Source organism: Ranitomeya variabilis, chromosome 3, assembly GCF_051348905.1.
Source record: "Ranitomeya variabilis isolate aRanVar5 chromosome 3, aRanVar5.hap1, whole genome shotgun sequence".
In the NCBI taxonomy this organism is placed as follows: domain Eukaryota; kingdom Metazoa; phylum Chordata; class Amphibia; order Anura; family Dendrobatidae; genus Ranitomeya; species Ranitomeya variabilis.
In genome coordinates, this window is record NC_135234.1 from 783496991 (window position 1) to 783518962 (window position 21972).

Consider the following 21972-nt stretch of genomic DNA (forward strand, 5'->3'; position numbering starts at 1 on the left):
CTTTCATTTGGCAAAATGGGTCAGGAGAGAGATTTGACCGGCTCTGAAAAGTCCAAAATTGTGAGATATCTTGCAGAGGGATGCAGCAGTCTTGAAATTGCTAAACGTTTGAAGCGTGGTCACCGAACAACCAAGCGTTTCATGGCAAATAGCCAACAGGGTCCCAAGAAGCATGTTGGGCAAAAAGTGCGCAAAATAACTGACCATGAATTGAGGAAAATCAAAGGTGAAGATGCCATTTGCCACCAGTGTTGCCATATTTCAGAGCTGCAACGTTACTGGAGTAACAAAAAGCACAAGGTGTGCGATACTCAGGGACATGGCCAAGGTAAGGAAGGCTGAATAACGACCACCTTTGAACAAGAAACATAAGATATTTCTTGGCCCAGTCTTGACGTTTTATCTTAAGACTGACTTCTCAAAGGTTTTATGGACTGATGAAATGAGAGTGACTCTTGTTGGGCCAGATGGATGGGCCAGAGGCTGGATCAGTAAAGGGCAGAGAGCTCCACTCCGACGCCAGCAAGGTGGAGGTGGGGGACTGGTATGGGCTGTATCAAAGATGAACTTGTGGGACCTTTTCGGATTAAGGATGGAGTGAAGATCAACTCCCAGACCTACTGCCAGTTTCTGGAAGACGACTTCAAGCAGTGGTACAGGAAGAAGTCTGTATCGTTCAAGAAAAACCTGATTTTCATGCAGGACAATGCTCCATCAGATGCCTCCAACTACTCCACAGCGTGGCTGGCCAGTAAAGGTCTCAAAGAAGAAAAAATAATGACATGGCCCCCTTGTTCACCTGATCTGAACCCCATAGAGAACCTGTGGTCCCTCATAAAATGTGAGATCTACAGGGAGCGAAAACAGTCCACCTCTCGGAGCAGTGTCTGGGAGGCTGTGGTGGCTGCTGCACGCAATGTTGGTCGTAAACAGATCAAGCAACTGACAATCTATGGATGGAGGCTGCTGAGTGTCATCATAAAGAAAGGTGGCTATATTGGGCACTCATTTTTTGGGGTTTTGTTTTTGCATGTCAGAAATGTTTATTTCTAAATTTTGTGCAGTGATATTGGTTTACCTGGTGAAAATAAACAAGTGAGATGGGAATATATTTGGTTTTTATTAAGTTGCCTAATAATTCTGCACAGTAATAGTTACCTGCACAAACAGATATCCTCCTAAGATAGCCAAATCTAAAAAACCCACTCCAACTTCCAAAAATATTAAGCTTTAATATTTATGAGTCTTTTGGTTGTTTGAGAACATAGTTGTTGATCAATAATAAAAATAATCCTCTAAAATACAACTTGCCTAATAATTCTGCACACAGTGTTTACCTTTTGACTACTGGGAGATCATGCACTGAATAATGGCAGACAACTGCCTTCCTGCAGAAGACCCAAGTGTGGGCTTCTTGTGACGAACATCTGGGAAGGCCAGACTCAAATCTAAATGCTCTCATGACCTGCAGGTCATACTGGGGACATATCGTGTCCTTCTAAGACTACTCTCTGCCGGCAGTGCATACAGTAGTCCTGCACCGCCACAACTACTACACGTTACAGGGCTCGTCACCACAGCACCGCGAGACAGAGAGCTTAATTCCACCAGAACAAATCCACTTTATTAAATCCTCATACAATCTGTCCTGTTCACAGTTAAAACGAAAGAGATAGACATTTAAAGTTTAACCCAGCCAGGGGCAGGATGGGGACACCAGTTGGACATTAAGAACTGTAAAATGCTGGTTTGGTGTCTTCTACTAATGTCCCAGATCAAAGTGCTATAAATAAGGAGAGCGGAACAGAAGAGTCCTGCTTGTGCTTGTTACTCCTCCTCCTGGACTCCTAGTAACCATGGCTCATAGTCCTGTCATGTCTGTGACCTCTATGACCAGACAGTGATTAAAACCAACATAAAGATCAGTGCCTGGGTATTACCGCCTCTCCCAGAAGCCAAGCAATGATTCCTCCATCATTGTGTGCCCTGCTGGTGACAGTCTGCACGAGGCCTCAATAACTGATGGACACTGTCTTTTCCTAATGTCACCAAAGTTTGTGCCCTATTTAGGTGAGCGAAGCGCATTGTCAAATCGTCTTAGAAAGGTGGTAAGTGCAGAGGCCTCACTGCCTCCTCTTGGGGAGCCATCTGCTAGTTGGATGGTCAGAGGTTCAGGACTCTTTAAACTTCCTCTCCTATGGAAGAGTCCACCCAGGCGGAAGGGGCTTGGGGTGCCTAAGGTAGGAGAGGGGGGGTCCTTCTGGGAACTATCTGCAGTCCATGATTTTAGAACTTGGCTGCAGGAATTAGCATTTGTAGTGCATGGAGAAGAACTGGAGACTGTCTCACAAGGTATTATCATTGAATCCTTAGAAGATGCAACTGGGGAGGTACGAACAGATTGCCTCTCCTCAGTTTTGCAAGAAGGGAGGCTACCAAGGGTATGTCTCCTGTTAATCTTGCCCGGAGTCTCTGGATGTCCTTCACTTTCCGTGCTCTCCTCTCTTGGTCTCCTCAATCCATGACTTTGGCTCTCTGCTGCAATGTCATCCTCTTCTCTGATGGGCTCCACAGTCATGTTGGTTGAGGCTCCAGCAGAGGATTTCCACAGTGTACCACAAGTGGGTGAAGTATTAAGGACATCAGTTGAGTGACTTCGAGGAAGTGGTCGTGGACCTCGACTTGGGCGTCTGCGAGGCAGACGAAGCATCAAAAACTCCAATTCAACATCTTGGAGATCTTTATCTTGTGAGGAACAACTCGCTATAGAACGACGTTTCTCTAGACGCTCCTTCCTGTGTTCGGCTTTTTCACGTTCTCTGTTCTCCTACAAAGCAGAAGATTAGATAATATTTCATGTATAACGACTGTCCTTTACAAACAGTAGCAAGAAATGGTCGTATTTGAGGTACACCATGGGAAATAGGACCAGCTCTTTACTGTACTGAATGCATAACCCAACGAATACAGATGGAGCAGACTATGGCAGGATTAGAAATGTCGAGGATACCATGTCCATTTATCTTATGACCTGTTACTTGGTGGAACCGGTCATCTCGCCGTCTGCAATTATATAATGACTTCAAATGAGCGTAAGAGGGAAGGGGGCAGCCCGGGTTATAGGGAGTCCTAAACCACAACATCAGCTTTAGGGGGTTTCCCCCCATCTAAACAGGAATACCGACCTGAGGGTCTCGCTACAATTTCTTATAAAAGGAGTAATTAAAGCGAGGCACTGGACCATCCTGATCTAAGACTGGGGATGAAGGAGGTAATCTGCAAACGGAACCATCAGCTCTTATTACACCTCATTTTCAGACCCACATTTCCTTCTTCTGAAGATCCCAGACATCAACCAAAATATCATCACTGTGTGGTAAATAATTGTCACCAAATGACAGCCAACGTCATGTGAATCTGCATCTGTCAGGAACCTGAAATGAATGGTTTATTGCTCACCTGGATAGCAGACATGAACTTGGCGCAGAAGCTGGTGAAGACCAGACACATTTCTTCCAACCGGAACTTGGACTCATCTTCACAAAAATAGTCCATTAAGGCCCGCCGAGCATCTTGCATACTCTGCAAGGAGCAGAGCACTTCACACAGCTCTACCTCTGCCACCTGCGAGTCAAAAAAAAAAAAAAGTTTGTGACCCCACCAGATCCAACCATGTCTATACACAGAGGAGACCCTGCAGATTGAGGGATCAAAGTCTAGCCGGTCCTTCCACCATCATTTAACTCCTGTACAATCTGAAGATGAAGACAAGGCTCAGGAGCCAAGTTTTCTTGATGGTTGGATTGCATAAACTACGTGACTGTCATTATTGAGATAGTGTAGAAAAACACGGCACTCTCTAGTAATGGTGCTGTTGGTGCTCAAGTCAGGCGTCCAACCCATCAAAATGTAATAAACTTGGCACTCAGTATGTGAGCAAAATAGAGCTTCCTTTTATTTGTGCATCCAGACAAAAATGGTTATGAAAGTTTTCTGTCCGTCACAGGACCTTCATCACAACATTCTTTAACATAAATTGGATGTGGAGGAATGCTCTGTATATGACAATGAGCGTCCTGGTTATTTAGACCTGCTACAGCGGGGTATGTGCTGTGGAACAGTTGGGCATCGCAAGACGAGGAAAGTGCATTGGGCAAAAGCAAAACAATTGCAAGTGAAAAACGCTGTGTGTCCCAGTCCATATGATGAGTGCGCCATGCAGCAGGAGGAACGCACTCATCAGCATGGTCCAATCAAAACTGTGAAACAAAACACGATTCAAGAAAAACTCTTTAAAACCATTTCAGGAAACAAAAAACTCATCTGCCCCTCCTGTCCGTGGCCGAGGCCGATACTGCAGCTCCGTGAGTACAAGACAATGCTCTGGGAAAAGCCTGAATTAAGACAGTACGGTCAATAATGCACATCTATGATGGATGTCACCACCAAGCCTTTCTTAGCGGGGTAAACCCCTGAAGCTGCAGATCTCTCTGTGGTGGACGCACTGTAGATGTGATCTGTATGGCTGACCGATTATATGCATTACATCCATTAGCCCTGCAGTAGTGACTTGTGACTTCCTGCAGCCATTAGTGATGGGACCTCAGCAATGACATGTCCTGTTTGAGACCCTGGATGCAAAATAAGTTTCCAAAACAGGAAACCCTTTCGCAGATCCGGGTTTCTCACCATGTATGAGTTTAGTCGCTGGGGTGAGTCAGGCCTTAAATTTACCAAGAGTAGAAAGTGGAATCTGTTCACCTGCAGGAATGGCGCCATTTCATGTCTAAGGTCTGGCTGATCTCGGAGGGCTTCTTTGGTGCTCTGAAGTCTCTGAGATAATGTCTCCAAGTCACTCTCCACCTCCTGGGACGTGATACTAAATAGAAAGACTCTGTTAATGGTTGGTGTAAGGTCACACCAATAATTGGAGGATAGATTTACCCTCATGTACTTGGGGAAGAGAATCAGCTGATCACGACAGACTGTAGAAAAAGCAAACCAATAGCTAATAACACAACGTATTAATGTGACCACCGTCCTGTATATAACCCCATCACCTCCATACCAACCCCTTGGAAGAGTATATGTAGGCTATATTGATCAATATAAAGAAATCCTCACCGAGATGCCTGGCTGATGTGTGGCAGCTTTTCCGGGAAAGTCAGAAGTGAACGATTGTTTCTCTCGGCTTCCTGCGTATTAAAGAAGATCGGTAAGTCCCAGCCACCCAGCCCTATCTGCCTGCCACTATACTTGTCACAGCCAGGCAAGCCCCAACAATCATGTCTGAGCCTTCATTCCCTAATCTACAACTCTCAGGGGCGTAACTATAATAGGTGCAGGGGTTGCAATCACAACTGTGCCTTGGAGCCAATGGGCCCCAAAAGTCGCTTTTGCCTATATAAAAAGACCATGGCTATTAAAGACTTGCAATAATTGAGGGCCCCGTTGGAGCATTTGCTTTGTGGCCCAAAAGTTTCAAGTTACTCCATTGACAACAGGGTAAGTCCCATCCTACCTTCAGCAAAGTAGGTCCCCACCTGTCACCCCACCACCTCCCCCTGTCTATCTGCAGGCCTCTGTCACCCTCTACCCGTCTATCTGTAGGAAGACAGGTCCACCACCCCTCTCCCTGTCTACTGCAGCTAGGTTGGACCTTTTTGCACCCCCACTCACAATCCCCTCCCTTGCCTATCTGCAGTCAGGTAGGTCCCTCTCTCCAACCTCATGACCCTCCCAGACTATCGGCTGCTAGGTAGGTCTCAATTGCCCTGTCTACCTGCAACCATGCATGGTCCTGTTGCCTTCCGCCACACCTAGGCTATCTGCAGAAAGGTTCCCGTCGATCCACCCTCCACCCAGTCTATTTGCAGCCAGCTAAAATGGGGAAAATTGATACACTGCATTTTGCAGGGTTTCCCCCTACAAAGAATGGAGAGGTCTGTAATGTTTATCGTAGACACACGTCACCTGTGGAAGACAGAATCTAAAGATAAAATCCAGAAAATTACATTGTATGATTTTTATATAATTAATTAGCATGCTATTGCATGAAATACTGTAAGTATTTGAGACAATAGAAAAGCCAAACTTAATATTTGGTACAGAAACCAAAATTGTGTTTCCAATTACAGGGGTCAGATGTTTCCTGTAGTTCTTGACCAAGTTTGTGCACACTGCAGCAGGGATTTTGGCCCCCTCCTCCATACAGATCTTTCAGGTTTCGGGGCGGTCATTGGGGAACATGGAGTTTCAGTTCCCTCCAAAGATTTTCTATTGTGTTCAGCTCTGGAGACTAGCTAGGCAACTCCAGGACCTTGAAATGCTTCTTAAGGAGCCACTACTTAGTTGCCCTGGTTGTTTGTTTCAGGTCATTGTCATGTTGGAAGACCCAGTCTCAACCCATCTTCAATGCTCTTACTGAGGGAAGGAGGTTGTTGGCCAAAATCTTGCAATACATGACCCCATCCATTCTCCCTTCATTACGGTGCAGTTGTCCTGTTCCCTTTGCAGAAAAGCACCCCCAAAGTATGATCTTTCCCCCATCAAGCTTCACGGTTGGGATGGTGTTCTTGGGGTTGTACTCGTGCTTTCTCCAAGCATGATGCGTTGAGTTGAACTTTTTGGTATCTATTTTGGGCTCATTTGACCAAATGACTTTTTCCCATGCCTCCTCTGGATCATCCAGATGGTCATTGGCGAACATCAAATGGGCCTGGACATGTGCTGGCGTGAGCAGTGGGATCTTGCATGGCCTGCAGGATTTCCATGATGCATAGTCTATTACTAACAGTAATGTTTGACACTGTAAGACAGAATTCTTGCTGGTTGGTCGGTGATCAAATACTTATTTCATGCAATAAAATGAAATTTAATCGTAAAAATCCTACAATGTGATTTTTCTGGATTTTATCTTTAGATTCTCCTCCATTCTTTGTAGATGAGAAAACTTGGATCAAATAGTTATTTTCGCTACAGTAGGGCCCCATCGCCCACTCCTAACCCACCTTGTATATAGCCAGGAAGGTACATGTAGCCCTCCTGTCTACAGCAAAGCCACCACTCACCCCTGCTACAAAGTGCATCAGGTTCATTCCCGGTTTATTTGCTTTAGTGTCGGCCAGTTTTAAAAGCGATCCCATGCGGAATCCCATTGCACTCCCTGCGTATCCACCCTACAAAGCAAAGAACATGCAGTCATAATGAATAGACTTCATAGGGGGTTGCCGAATAATGTACAATATAAGATAAATGAATGCGCCGTAAAATATTGAACATTGTTCCAAATCCTTTTATATAGTAAAAAAAGTATGCTTTATCTACTTAAGAGATATGAGAAAATAATATCTAAGTGTTATCATTTTGATATCTGATGGAATTCCCTATCAGATTCAGTTTGGCACAAAATTCTTGCTCCAAACTCAGCCCCCCACCTTTGACATTCCCCCAGGCCAAAAGGGAAGTCAAATATACACTGAACAATGGGACCTCATTCCCAAGCAAAGGCACTTCCTTGGACAAGGAAGACCAATGTTTTTTTGTTTTTTTTTTTAATTAGCTCAAGTAAATAGGCCTTTGAAACTCTCTCCAGGGGGGCCAAAGGCCATAGACCCTGTGTCCCCCCAGCACCACATCCAGTAATTATCACAGGGGTGTGAACTCTTGTGCGGTTACCAACCGGCTTCCTTTGTTGGACTGACATATTGGCACCGCAGATCCCCGACTCAACAGCACCAGGCTCTGAGATTGAATCTAGAAAATGACCTATAATAAAAGAATGCAATATCTCTGAACCTAGCCAAGCACTTAATCGGAATCTGCATTCTTTTCCCCACAAGCCCATACCAGACAGCCACCTCTACAACTCTGCGTTATTGGGTTATAAAGCATAGCTACCAGAAAATAAATACAGTAGCAGTATTTGATTTCCCTGCACAGAAAATCCAAAAGAACCCAGTGGCGCTGCCACCGTCCCATTTAGATCTTCAGGCGGAAAGTTATGAGCCTCCACAGTTCCAGACGGAAAACCATGCTCTCAAATATGTTGAGAAGGAGGCTGCTCAGGCCAGGGTGAGCACAGCATGTGGGAGGGGGCAGCCTAGGGGATAATAGGCAGCTCCTCATTTTGGACTCAATTCTTCTACTGGCATGAGGCCCGTTAGCTGATACAGCCTGAGAATCACATAAAAAAAGATTTGGACTTGTGATCACATGCTGCATAACATGGTAATTGTAATCTGTATCCTACCCTTGTAGTACACTCCTCACTGTATACTTGTATATTATCTATAATATAACGCTGGGAGCATCACTCTGTCCAAAGCCTTTATAGACTGCGCAAGTCTGGACCCCACAGAGTGACGCACCCAGGAGATCGCGGTATGCGTAAGCGCTGAACGCACACCGCGATCTCCAACGGAGAAGCAGGGACGAGCCAGGAGGGTGAGTATGCAATACTTACCTGTCCCGTTCCACCGACGCGATTCCGGGCCATGAATGTCCCCCTGCTCCCAGAATCGGCGCCTGCGCAGTCCGCGCTTTCCGGCGCCATTTTCTTGAAGACACACTGCGTGTCTTCAAGAAAATGGCGCCGGAAAGCGCGGACGCCTGTGACGTTCAGTTCAGAGGGCGCGATGACGCGCTTAATGCACGCCACCCTCTGACTGAACAGTCACAGCCAGAGGATCAGGAAGACGGAGCGGTGGAACGGGGGACAGGTAAATATAGCAAGTGCCAGGGGCCTGAGCTAGCGGCGACTCCGGCACCTGACCCCCACAGCGCGCCGGTGTCCCTGCCTCCTCAGGCCCCCAGCACAGCTGCCCGCACGCTCAGCACCGCCATGCACCGCCGCCCCCGCACTCAGCACAGCCGCCCCCGCACTCAGCACAGCCGCCCCCGCACTCAGCACAGCCGCCCCCGCACTCAGCACAGCCGCCCCCGCACTCAGCACAGCCGCCCCCGCACTCAGCACAGCCGCCCCCGCACTCAGCACAGCCGCCCCCGCACTCAGCACAGCCGCCCCCGCACTCAGCACAGCCGCCCCCGCACTCAGCACAGCCGCCCTCGGGCAGTAGAGCCGGAGAGAGAAAGATGGGAGCAACATGGCAGAATGGAAACAGGAACAGGCAGAATGGGTGCAGCACATTACAACAGAATGGTGGCACAGGATGGGAGCAGCTCATGACAGAATGATTGTGCACGATGGGAGCAGCACATGACAGGATGGGGGTGCAGGATGGGGGTGGAGGATGGGAGCACATGACAGGATGGGCGCAGGATGGGAGCAGCACATGACAGAATGGGGGCACAGGATGGGGGCAGCACATGACAGGATGGGGGGAGTAGGATGGAGCTAGTTCTTGTATATACAGCTCTGGCAAAAATTAAGAGACCACTGCACAGTTTCATAAAAATCAGCTTCTCTACATGTCTGACAGCCATTCCATTCCAGGGTCAGTTGAATTCCAACCAGAGGATGCCTCATTCTACTTAATGTGCTTATTTAATGAAGGAAAGTATAAAAACCCTGCTGTGGTGTTCACAATCCTCTTGCAGTAGGAGAAGCTGGATGGCAAAACAAGTGCTAGGAATATCCCAAAAGTAATAGGAATTAAAAAACAACAACCATGCCAAAGGAGTTGAAAAGAAAAGTCCTGAGTGAGGAAAATAAAGGCTCAATTCTGGCTTTACTAGCAGAGGGACACAGTGAGCATCATGTTTCGTCCATCCTTAAAATTTCTAAGACAACAGTCCATTATAACAAGGTCAAGCAGCAGACATTGGGGACAACAAAGCTACAGACCGGCAGAGGGCGAACTCTCCACTGACCGGGATGACCCTCCTCTTAATCGAATGTCACTCAGCAACCGCAGGATGTCAAAGTGACCTACAAAAGGAATGGCAAATGGCAGCTGGGGTGAAGAACGGCAAGAACAGTTAGTAACAGGCTCCTAGAGGCAGGACTCAAGTCATGTAAAGCTAGAAAAAAAGCTTTCATCAATGTGAAGCAAAGGCAAGCCAGGCTGAAGTTTGCCAAAGACCATAAGGATTGGTCCATAGAGGACTGGAGTAAGGTAATCTTCTCTGATGAGTCTAATTTTCAGCTTTGCCCAACACCTGGTCGTCTAATGGTTAGACGGAGACCTGGAGAGGCGTACAAGCCACGATGTCTTGCACCCACTGTGAAATTTGGTGGAGGATCGGTGATGATCTGGGGTTGCTTCAGCAAGGGTGGAATTGGGCAGGTTGTTCTTGGTGAAGGACGTATGAATCAAGCCGCATACAAGGTTATTGCAGTTGATTCTTTCTGCTCATGCAATGTTCCCCAACTCGGAGGACTGCTTTTTCCAGCAGGACAATGCCATGCCACACAGCTAGGTCAATAAAGGTGTGAATGAAGGACCACCACATCAAAACCCTGTCATGAGCAGCCCAATCTCCAGACCTGAACCCCACTGAAAACCTCTGGAATGTAATCAGGAGGATGATGGATAGTCACAAGCCATCAAACAAAGAAAAACTGCTGACATTATTGTACCAGGAGTGGCATAAGGTCACCCAGGAGCAGTGTGTGAGACTGGTGGAGAGCTGCCAAGACGCATGAAAGTTGGGATTAACAATCATGGTTATTCCACAGAATATTGATTTCTGAACTCTTCCTGGGGTAAAACATTAGTATTGTTGTTTCTAAATGATTATGAACTTGTTTTCTTTGCATCATTTGAGGTCTGCAAGCAATGCATTTTTTGTTATTTTTAACATTTTTTATTTTTAGAAAATAAATTACAAAATTTATTGCTTGAAACTTCGGAGATGTTGTCAGTAGTTTCTAGAATAAAAGAACAATTTACATTATACTCAAAAATATACCTATAAAGAGAAAAATAAGATAAACTGAACATTTTGCAGTGGTCTCTTAATTTTTGCCAGAGCTGTATATACACCTGTATCTTTCTAGTGTGCCTTTCGGCGATTAAATACAAAACTAATCTTGGGCTGCTTTTTTTATCTCGAATCCCCACCTCCGCACGCTCGATTGGTTATTATACGCTACCACAAGGTTGGTTTCTGACCCGATATAAGCTTGGTGTCAGACGGGCTTATATCTAACGAGGAACTGGTGGCAGCATACCGTGCTGTGTTGTTGAGGAGCCCTGACAGTGACAGCCGGGAGGTATAGGTATATATCTCCTCAGCCTGGATTGGTGATGTATATCCCCCCTCACTGGGGGCGCGGTAAGCCTCTCCGGCGACTATTTGCCCTCGGTGCAGTTCCCTGACTGACCGGAGGTAGGTGTGGGCACCAGAGAGCCAATCCCTGCTGGGTCATTCTCTCCCCTCCCGAGAGGTGAGTGAAGTCGACAGTCCCCTTTCCCTGTACGATCTGTCATGCTACTGATTCTAAGATGGCAGCTGCCATCAATCACACCTGGTCCTAGATCTCAGAGGGCACATAGTAGGAATAGGATGGGCTGCAAAGCATGTGCCATTAATATAAGTGGATCAAAAATGTTCCCGAAACGGATCGGCAAATCTACAACTAGACTTCTTACAAAACATCCTGGGTAAGTATACCACCACAGGATTACGGGAGTAAATGTATATCAATCTTTACCAAATTGGTATCTCTAGTTAATATCCTGCATCCTGGTCTGCAAACAATGAAAATTACCATACAGGTCTCGTACTGGAGCAGAACACTGTCAAAGTTACAGAACACAAAGGGAGATACTCTGAATGTACGGTGACATAGTGCTAAAGGAAGATCTCAGCATTTTTTACATGGATCCTGGCAGAGTAACAGAGCCTTAAACGAGTCCCGTCCCTCTGCCCCGACGTGCACGTTTCGCCCTGCTTCTCCAGGATGCACGTTATTAACTATAGATACCAATTTGGTAAAAGATGGATATACATTCTAGGTCTGCATTCTGGCCTCTGCAAATTGATTACATATATGCTATAATGTATAGGCTATTTACTAAAAGGACGAAAATTAATTCTAGTGTTTGTAGCACTTCGCACAAAATCCCTTATAGTCTCATTGTGGCTACTTGGAGCTCTAGGTAGGGTCACGTTATTTTACCAGACAGAAAATTTTACTATTTTGCGTCCAAAGTCCCTCTTTTCTTTTTCTGCACCTTTCCTAATTGTTTTACTTCTGTATTTTATCATGTTATTGATCTAATAAAAATTATCTTTTTTGATTCACTCTCTTAATCCTGTGGTGGTATACTTACCTAGGATGTTGTGTAAAATTTAGTATCTGAATTTGGGAGTGGGCGCCTACTTTAATAGGATCATTTTAAAGAGGAGCGGTTTGTGTTTTAACTAATAACTTCAGTTACAGGGTGCCAGATCCAGCACTACACATGAAGGAAAATCACAAGGTGGACAGGAGATGAGAGAGGGGTAGCGAGAGGGACAGAAGATGAGTGGGAGGTCACAAGGTGGACAGGAGATGAGAGAGGGGTAATAAGAGGTACAAAAGACAAGGGTAAGGTCACAAGGTGGACAGGAGATGAGAGAGGGGTAGCGAGAGGGACAGAAGATGAGTGGGAGGTCACAAGGTGGACAGGAGATGAGTGAGGGGTAGCGAGAGGGACAGAAGACAAGGAAGAGGTTATAAGGTGGACAGGAGAAGAGAGTGATGTCATGAGGGGGACAGAAGATGAGGCAAGGGTCGAGAGGGAGACAGAAGACAAAGAGAAGCCTCAAGTTGGATAAGAGACGGGGTTGGTACTTGGATGCAAAAAGTGAATATCATGTTTCTACAGCTCATAGATCATACTCCATTTTACCGGCAGTGTATGAGCACCACCATGGGAAGCAAATAATCATCCTAACATGCTAAGCGTCTCATTGCTTAACTTAAAGAGGAGTTTATATCAACTTGCGCTATTAAAGGAGTGGTCTACTACTTGGACACCACCCTTCTTAAATACTGTATTCCCCAATGTAAAATAAAAATAGATAGATACACAGGGTCGCTAATGGGCCACTTTGCTTACACTTCCGTCAGACAAATTCCGACGATGTGTGAGAACTGCTGCCTTTTAACAGACAAGTATAGCAGGACAAACAGCAGACACCCTCCAAGTACAGCAGGATGGACAGATGGCAGACCCCCCTCCCCAAGTACTGCAGGACGGCTGGCAGATCACCCCCCCCTTCCCCCGTGTACTGCAGGCCGGCGGCAGACACCCCCACGAGTACTGCCAGATGGAAGACAGACATCCCCAAGTACTCCAGGACGGAGGACGACATCCCCGAGTACTGCCGGACGGAGAACGACATCCCCGAGAACTCCAGGACGGAGGACGACATCCCAGAGAACTCCAGGATGGACAGCAGACACCCCGAGTACTGCAGGACGGAGGACAGACATCCCCGAATACTGCAGGACGGACAGCAGACATCCCGAGTACTCCAGGATGGACAGCAGACACCCCGAGTACTGCAGGACGGACAGCAGACACCCCGAGTACTGCAGGACGGACAGCAGACACCCCGAGTACTCCAGGATGGACAGCAGACACCCCGAGTACTGCAAGACGGACAGCAGACATCCCGAGTACTGCAAGACGGACAGCAGACATCCCGAGTACTGCAAGACGGACAGCAGACACCCCGAGTACTGCAAGACGGACAGCAGACATCCCCAAATACTGCAGGACTGACAGCAGACACACCCCCCCCCCCCCCCCGAGTACTGCAGGACTAACAGCAGACACCCCCGAGTACTCCAGGATGGACAGCAGACACCCCGAGTACTGCAGGATGTACAGCAGACACCCCGAGTACTGCAGGATGGACAGCAGACACCCCGAGTACTCCAGGATGGACAGCAGACACCCCGAGTACTGCAGGACGGACAGCAGACACCCCGAGTACTGCAGGACGGACAGCAGACACCCCGAGTACTGCAGGACGGACAGCAGACACCCCGAGTACTGCAGGACAGACAGCAGACACCCCGAGTACTCCAGGATGGACAGCAGACACCCCGAGTACTGCAGGATGGACAGCAGACATCCCGAGTACTCCAGGACGGACAGCAGACACCCCGAGTACTGCAGGATGGACAGCAGACACCCCGAGTACTGCAGGACTGACAGCAGACACCCCGAGTACTGCAGGATGGACAGCAGACACCCCGAGTACTGCAGGACTGACAGCAGACACCACCTATCACACTCTCTATCTGTAACAATACCCTAAACAGTTTTGCTCTGGCTCATTTTTCGGGGGCATCACCCCATCCTCACGTCCCATTCATTATCTCGCCTCATTTAGGGGTCTCACTGCTCCAAAAGCTGCAGATTTCATTTTCCTGATGAGACAATGGCCGTGTCGCTCACAAGATATTTTTTGGCCTGAAAGTATTTACATATCTTACATTAAAACAATTGAGCGACGTTTGATGAGGCCAGGTTTAGCTGCCACGTTACCCCAAACATTGGGATATTTGGGGCGCGGGGTCCTCACAGGGGTCCGCGGTACTCACAGCATTCATGTAGTTTCCAGCTTTCAGCACCAGGTGGATGACGATGTGTAAATCCTCGCACAGCAGCAGCTCTGAAACCAGACAGGACACAATGGTGAGCGGGGGCGGATTAGGGCTGGGGGCACCGCAGGGTCTCGTGTGATCCCCTGAGTTATTAGGGCAGAGCCAAGAGTTGGGTCTGGAGTTTAGGCTCCGATTTACACGGACTCCAACCTTCTATTCTGATTGTGGAAATTTAAAAAAAAAAAAAAACTTTAGCAAAATGGAAAGAGAATAGCAAAGCGGCTTCATCTTTCACATACAGTAGTGTTCAGAATACTCTCCGTCCAACATAACGGAGCAGATAAATCAGTGTGTTTGGTATAAATGATATCACCACGTGTCCCACAATTTACCAGCTGGTGCAGTAGATAAGAGAACCACCAGACTGTGTATTAGAATAATTGACAAGTGGGTGATCACAATAATATCAGTGTGGAGATCAATTGGTCAGGTCAATCATTCTGTGAAGAGACGAGTAGAAATGAGCGAATAATTCAATGTTTGGTTTGGATTACGATCGCCAAATTTGCAATATTCGCTGAACATTACCAAACTCCATTCATGTCAATGGGAGGCAAAAACAAACGCATGCACAACACTTTATAACATCCCCAAATATGGCCAAAACACATTAAATTCGGGGCAGACTCCAGAAAAGTGGCCTCAATTCACCCAGAGTACAAACTGTAGCATGGCACTGCAGCAATCAGCCAGGCATGAGGTATCGGGGTCTGGGACGGCATCTACAGCTTTCCAATGAACGTCACAGATGAGGTGGGTGAGGGATCGGTGTAGACCTCCTGTGCTGGGAGCCCTGATACCACATGGAACACCTCTACCTGCTTTCATCCCGAGCTACACTCAGGTGGCACAAATATCATTCTTGTAGACTTCTATTGTCAGAAAAACCTAAGGATAGTAACAGGGGTAGTTGTGTCCAAACCTCAGCCCATCTTGCCCAAACACATTGCACAAAAAAACTTCTTACAATTCCAATACCTACTTGCTCTATATCCTCCTAACTCCTTCTGATATTTCCCCCAACCTCAACCCCTATTCTACCTCATATCAAAACCACACTAATCTTATTAATATTACTTGCACTCCTTCATATCCTTCTTTCAATTGTGCCCTTTGGAATCCACGGTCTGTATGTAACAAACTTCCTTTTCTGCACAATTACTTTCTGAACAACTGTCTGAATCTGTTGGCCCTCACTGAAACATGGATCCAGGGTTCTGACACTGTCTCCCCTGCTGCCATTTCACATGGTGGCTTACAATTCTCCCATTCCCCGAGACCCACAAACAGACCTGGTGGTGCAGTCGGCATACTTCTCTCCCCACAGTGCACCTTCCAGGTCATCCCACCAACTCCATCACTCTCATTCCCTTCTTTTGAGGTCCACACTATCAGGCTCTTTCGTCCCCTCTCCCTCAGAGTAGCGGTCATATACCGGCCCCCAGGCTCACCCACCCACTTCCTGGACCATTTCTCAGCATGGCTGCCTCACTTCAACTCCTCAACCCTTATCCTGGGAGACTTCAACATCCCCATTAACAGCCCCACTTCTACATCTGCATCCCAGCTTCTATCACTAACCACTTCTCTAGGCCTCTCACAGCTCTCAACCTCTGAGACACACAAAGACGGTAACACCCTTGACCTGGTCTTTGTCCGGCTCTGTTCAATCTCCTACCTAGATAACTCACTACTTCCCCTCTCTGACCACAACATTCTCTCCTTTGCGCTCAATTCCTCGCCCACCCCAGCACACTCCTACCTACCACACATTCAGAAATCTACATGCCATTAACCCTCATACACTCACAGACTCCTTACACTCATCACTGTCCCCAATCTTTTTTTCCTGTCCTGATCTGGCTGTTCACCACTACAATAACACTTTCAGAAGCACCCTGGACCAAGTAGCTCCCCTCACCCTCAGAACCTCTAAGCACAGAGGAAAACAGCCCTGGCTCACATCACAAACCCGATTTCTCCAGCGATGCTCCAGGTGTGCTGAACGCTTATGGAGGAAAACTCACACACCAGAAGACTTCTTACACTTCAAATTTATGTTAAGGACCTATAACTCTGCCCTTCACCTCGCCAAACAGACCTACTTCACCACTCTGATCTCCTCACTATCCAACAACCCCCAAGAAACTTTTTGACACTTTTCACTCCCTCCTCAGGCCAAAACCACAAGACCCTATCACAGACATTTGTGCTGATGACCTGGCCTCCCACTTTATAGAGAAAATAGATCATGTCCGACAGGAAATCCGCTCCCAGCCACTAACTGCTGTGACTCTCATCCCTCCCTGCATTTCCCCTGGCTCACTCTCCACATTCGATCCATCACAGAAGAAGAAGTCTCCAGGCTCCTCTCCTCGTCCGACTATATACACAACCGACCCCATTCCCTCACATCTCCTTCAGTCGTCACAACTCTCCTAACTACAATCTTTAATCTCTCCCTCTCCTCGGGCATCTTCCCCTCCTCCGTCAAACACTATCATTACTCTATTATTAAAGGGAATCTGTCACCTCATTTTGTCACTATAAGCTGTGGCCACCGGAATCAGGGGCTTATCTATAGCATTCTGTAATGCTGTAGATAAGCCCCTGATGTAACCTGAAAGATAAAAAAAGATAGATTATACTCACCCCGGGGCGGTCCGGTGCAGTTCGGGTCTGATGGGCATCGCATGTCCGGGTCCTCCCATCTTCATACGGTGACGTCCTTTTCCTTGCTTCTGTTGCGGCTTCTGCGCAGGCGTACTGATTTGCCCTGTTGAGGGCAGAGCAAAGTACTGCATTGCGCAGGCGCTGGGCCTCTCTGACCTTTCCCGGCACCTGCGCAATGCAGAACCTTGCTCTGCCTTCAACAGGGCAGAGAATTACGCTTGAGCCATGACAGAAGCAAGGATGATGACAACATCGTATAAAGATGGGAGGCGCCGGACCCGGACTTCCCCTGGGTGAGTATAATCTAACTTGTTTTTCTTATCTTTCAGGTTACATTGGGGGCTTATCTACAGCATTACAGAATGCATTACAGAATGCTGTAGATAAGCCCCTAATGGCGGTTTATAGCGGCAAAATGAGGTGACAGATTCCCTTTAAGGAAACTCTCTTGACCCATCCTGCACAAACAACTACAGACCAGTCTCCAATCTCCCCTTCATCCCTAAACTCTTGGAGCACCTGGTCTACTCCCACCTTACTCGTTACCTCTCCACTCTCTCCTAGACCCTTCACTGTCTGACTTCCGCCCCCTATATTCGACAGACACTGCACTCATCAAAGTGACCAATGACCTGACAGCAAAGTTTAACGGTGCCCGCTCTGCTCATTCTTCTTGACCTCTCTGAAGCTTTCGACACTGTTGACCACCCTCTCCTACTCTCTAGGCTCCAGTCACAAGGCATTAAGGACACTGCTCTCCTGGTTCTCTTCATTTCTAACCGCTCCTTCAGTGTTTCGTTCGTTGGCTCCATTTCATCCCCTCTTCTTCTCACTGTCTGGGTACCGCAGGGCTCAGTCCTTGGCCCATTTCTCTTCTCTCTCTACATGGCCCCAATTGGACAGACCATCAGCAGATTTGGCTTTCAGGACCATCTTTACGCTGATGACACACAACTATACACATGATCCTCTGACCTTACCCCCGCTGTACTACAGAACACCAGTGACTGTGTCCGCAGTCTCTGACATCATGTCCGCTCTCTATCTGAAACTCAACCTCTCCAAAACTGAACTTCTGCTCCCACCGTCTACTAACTGCCCTAAATCTGACATTTCCCTCTCGGTGGGTGGCACCCCGGCAGCAGGCACGCTGTCTGGGTGTTATGTTTGACTCCGATCTCTCCTTCACTTCCCATATACAATCTCTTGCCCGCTCGTGCCGCCTACACCTAAAGAACATCTCTAGAATCCGCCCTTTTCTCACCATGGAAACCACAAAAACCCTCACCGTTGCCCTAATCCACTCCAGCCTGGACTACTGTAACGCTCTATTAATTGGCCTCCCCCTCACTCGACTTTTCCCTCTTCAGTCCATCCTTAATGCAGCAGCCAGGGTCATCTACCTGGCTAATCGGTAGTCAGATTCGTTCACTCTTCGCCAGTCGTTACACTGGCTGCCCATTCATTATAGAATCCAATTCAAAGCACTTGTTCTCACCCACAAAGCTCTCCACAGTGCGGCACCCCCTTACATCTCCCTTATTTCTGTCTATCGGCAACCGCTGCGCTCTGCAAATGACTTTCAACTAACCTCTGCACTAATCCGTACCTCCCACTCCCGACTCCAAGACTTCTCCTGTGCTGCGCCAATCCTCTGGAATGCTCTACCCCAAGAAATTAGGACCACAATTTGCATAGTTTTAGGTGCACCCTCAAAACATTTGTTGAGAGTGGCCTATCACGTTCCCTAATCAAAGTCATTTTATGTGTAAGGGCGCATCTGTAGCCCATTCACTATCTCCATCTTTCCCCCACTCCCTCAAGATGGCCGGACCATCATTGTAGATACATCATTGTAAATACACACCTGTACTTTGCATCTCCCCCACCTCATTGTAGATTGTCACGAGCAGGGGCGGCTTATTGTGCTTTAATTATTGTATTGTTAACGTTGTTACTTATGACTGTTGTGTTTGAAACTGTTAAACTGTGAAGTGCTGCAGAATATGTTCGCGCTATATAAATAAAGATTATTATTATTATTATTATTATTATTATTATATTAAGGAAGTGGAGGCCTACAGCTACAGGCAACATGCATGAAGGAAACCCAACCAGGAGTGTTTACATTTCCAAAAATTACTGGCAGACACCAAAGTGGCATCAATTTCACCACAGTATACATAGTATAATAGGGATCAACAGTTCTTCCATTACACCCAATCCAGCAGATGGACACCCAACCAGGAGTGTTCACATTTTAAAAAATGAGGGCCTGACAGCACCAAAGTGGAATAACTGTCACGAGAATATAAATAGTATAATTGGGACCGATACGTCTTCCACTACAGCTATCCCAGCAGATGTAGACCAACCATGACTGTTCACTTTTCCACAAGTTTGTGTTAACATCAGCAGCAGCAGCAGCAAGCACAGAAGCCACACTAAAGATATCACAGAGTGCAGTTACGGGACATTAATGCATCACAGTAAAAAATGCAATATCCTCTAGTCTGTACAGTCTGCGATTGGGGTGCAAAAGTCCTTGGACATCCATGACTTGTTCATTTTAATGAAAGTTAGGAGGTCTACACTTTCAGGGGACAGCCAACAGCGATTATGCATCAGGACACCACCATCAGCACTGAAGACACGTTCTGAGAGAACACTGGCTGCCGAACATGATAAAATCTTCAAGGCATGTGAGGTGAGCTCAGGCCACGCATCCATATTGGAAGACCAAAATGTGAAAGGGTCCAAACCCTCCCTGATGGTATTGCTATTCAGTTCTAGATACTCCTGCACCATCCTCTCCATTCATTCACGTGTAAGTCTTGGACTCTGTTGTGCTGGTGCACGAGATGGTCTAAAAAAAAAAAAAGTGTCAAAGGACTTACAGGAATTGCTTCTTCCCCTTCCACCACTGCTGCTGCTAATGTTTTGGTGTTGACGAATTGACGGGCTGGAGGTTGGAAGTCTAAGACTGCAATGCTAACGGCTTCACTTCAGTCTTGGGGAAAAGCTCTCTTAAGGTAGCGTAAAAGTGTGTTTTGATACTCCAGCATTCACGGGTCCCTTTCTAGGGTGGGAAGAGTCTGGCAAAATTTGGTTTTATAACGTGGATCTAATAAAGTGGCAACCCAGTAGTCAGCAGTATACCTAATCACTACTATATGGGGATCATGTTGCAAATAGTGCAGCAAGAAGGCACTCATATGTCGGCCTCTACCATGGTGTTCAAGCCCATGCTGTGTTGGTGGCTGGGTAACAATGAGGTTCATTACCTCCGTCCCCTTCCACCAACTACAAACAACAGAGGCGAGGATTATCCTCTTCATCTGGCAGTAGCTCGCCCATTACCTCTTCCTCCTCCATTTGTTCTACTGATCTTGCACCTTCACTAACAGTTTGTCTGTTATCACCTGCCCATCCCCCCCCGATCACAGTAATTCACCCTCCCTTGGCACACGCCTGTGCGACGATTGTCTCTAAAGGTACCTTCACACTAAGCGACTTTACAACGATAACGATAGCGATCCGTGACTGAGCGCCGGCCGTAAAGTGAAAGCAGAGCACAGCAGTGACGTCACCGCTGTGCCCTGCTTTCCGGCCGGCACTCACAGTCAGTGCGGGAAGCAGACGGCGAGGGACGTGTGACAGACAGCAGAAGGTGAGTATGTACTGTTTGGTTTTTTTTACATTTACACTGGTAACCAGGGTAAACATCGGGTTACTAAGCGCGGCCCTGCGCTTAGTAACCCGATGTTTACCCTGGTTACCCGGGGACTTCGGCATCGTTGGTCGCTGGAGAGCGGTCTGTGTGACAGCTCCCCAGCGACCACACAACGACGCTGCAGCGATCGGCATCGTTGTCGATATCGCTGCAGCGTCGCTTAATGTAACGGTACCTTAAGTCCAAGACTATGTTATCCCTTCCGCAGCCTCCTCTGCTTTCTCTTCTTCTGGCACCACCATCTCCTCCCTCAGGCTATTCAAAGTCTTCTCCAGTCGTCAGCACTAACCATCTTCGTAGCCATTTCGAAACTGTGCAGAAGGGTGCAGAGGTCCTTAATCTGTGCCCACTCTGTAAAAGTGATATGCTTAAAAAGAAGGAATATAAACCAGCTCACCTGTGATGCATAAACCAAACCTCGGGAGCATGGACCCGCTGTGTCCAGGCGTATAAAGTCCAAAAAAGTAAAGAATGTCCAGCTTCACTGAGTCCGTAAAAAAGAGTTTTCTTTATTCACAAACTTTAAACATGGAGGATACAGACTTCAGCACGAACCACATGGGTAAGAATCGCAATGAGTTTCTGGAGACTAAGCTCCCTTAATCATGACAATGATTAAGGGAGCTTAGTCTCCAGAAACGCGTTGCGATTCTTACCCATATGGTTCGTGCTGAAGTCTGTATCCTCCATGTTTAAAGTTTGTGAATAAAGAAAACTCTTTTTTACGGACTCGGTGAAGCTGGACATTCTTTTCTTTTTTAATCGTGATATGCGCCAAATCCGTACTGTGTTAGTCCAGGCAATACAACACAGCATACTGCATCAGGGCTCGTTGCTGCTGCCACAGTCGCTACAACATGTGCAGAGTGGAATTCCACCGTGTCAGCTCATCGCATATCAACCCATTAACTGGCATGGACAAAGACCTCTGTATCGATGCAAATCAATGACCAACCATAGGGGTGCGAACGGAAGAAATGAGCACACAGCTTACGTG

General features: G+C 47.2%; 1 protein-coding gene across 1 annotated transcript in view; it reads right to left on the reverse strand.

Moving 5' to 3' along the window:
• Positions 1-1600: 1600 nt before the first annotated feature.
• LOC143817516 (uncharacterized) overlaps positions 1601-21972 on the reverse strand; it is a 77008-nt gene continuing 56636 nt past the window's right edge. Inside the window, exons 7-12 of the mRNA XM_077298994.1 lie at positions 14507-14577; positions 7071-7178; positions 5125-5195; positions 4762-4879; positions 3460-3624; positions 1601-2827 (exon numbers count right to left, since the gene is read on the reverse strand). Coding sequence (XP_077155109.1) covers positions 2063-2827; positions 3460-3624; positions 4762-4879; positions 5125-5195; positions 7071-7178; positions 14507-14577 — 1298 coding nt within the window. The 3' untranslated portion in view covers positions 1601-2062. The remainder of the gene's footprint in view (positions 2828-3459; positions 3625-4761; positions 4880-5124; positions 5196-7070; positions 7179-14506; positions 14578-21972) is intronic.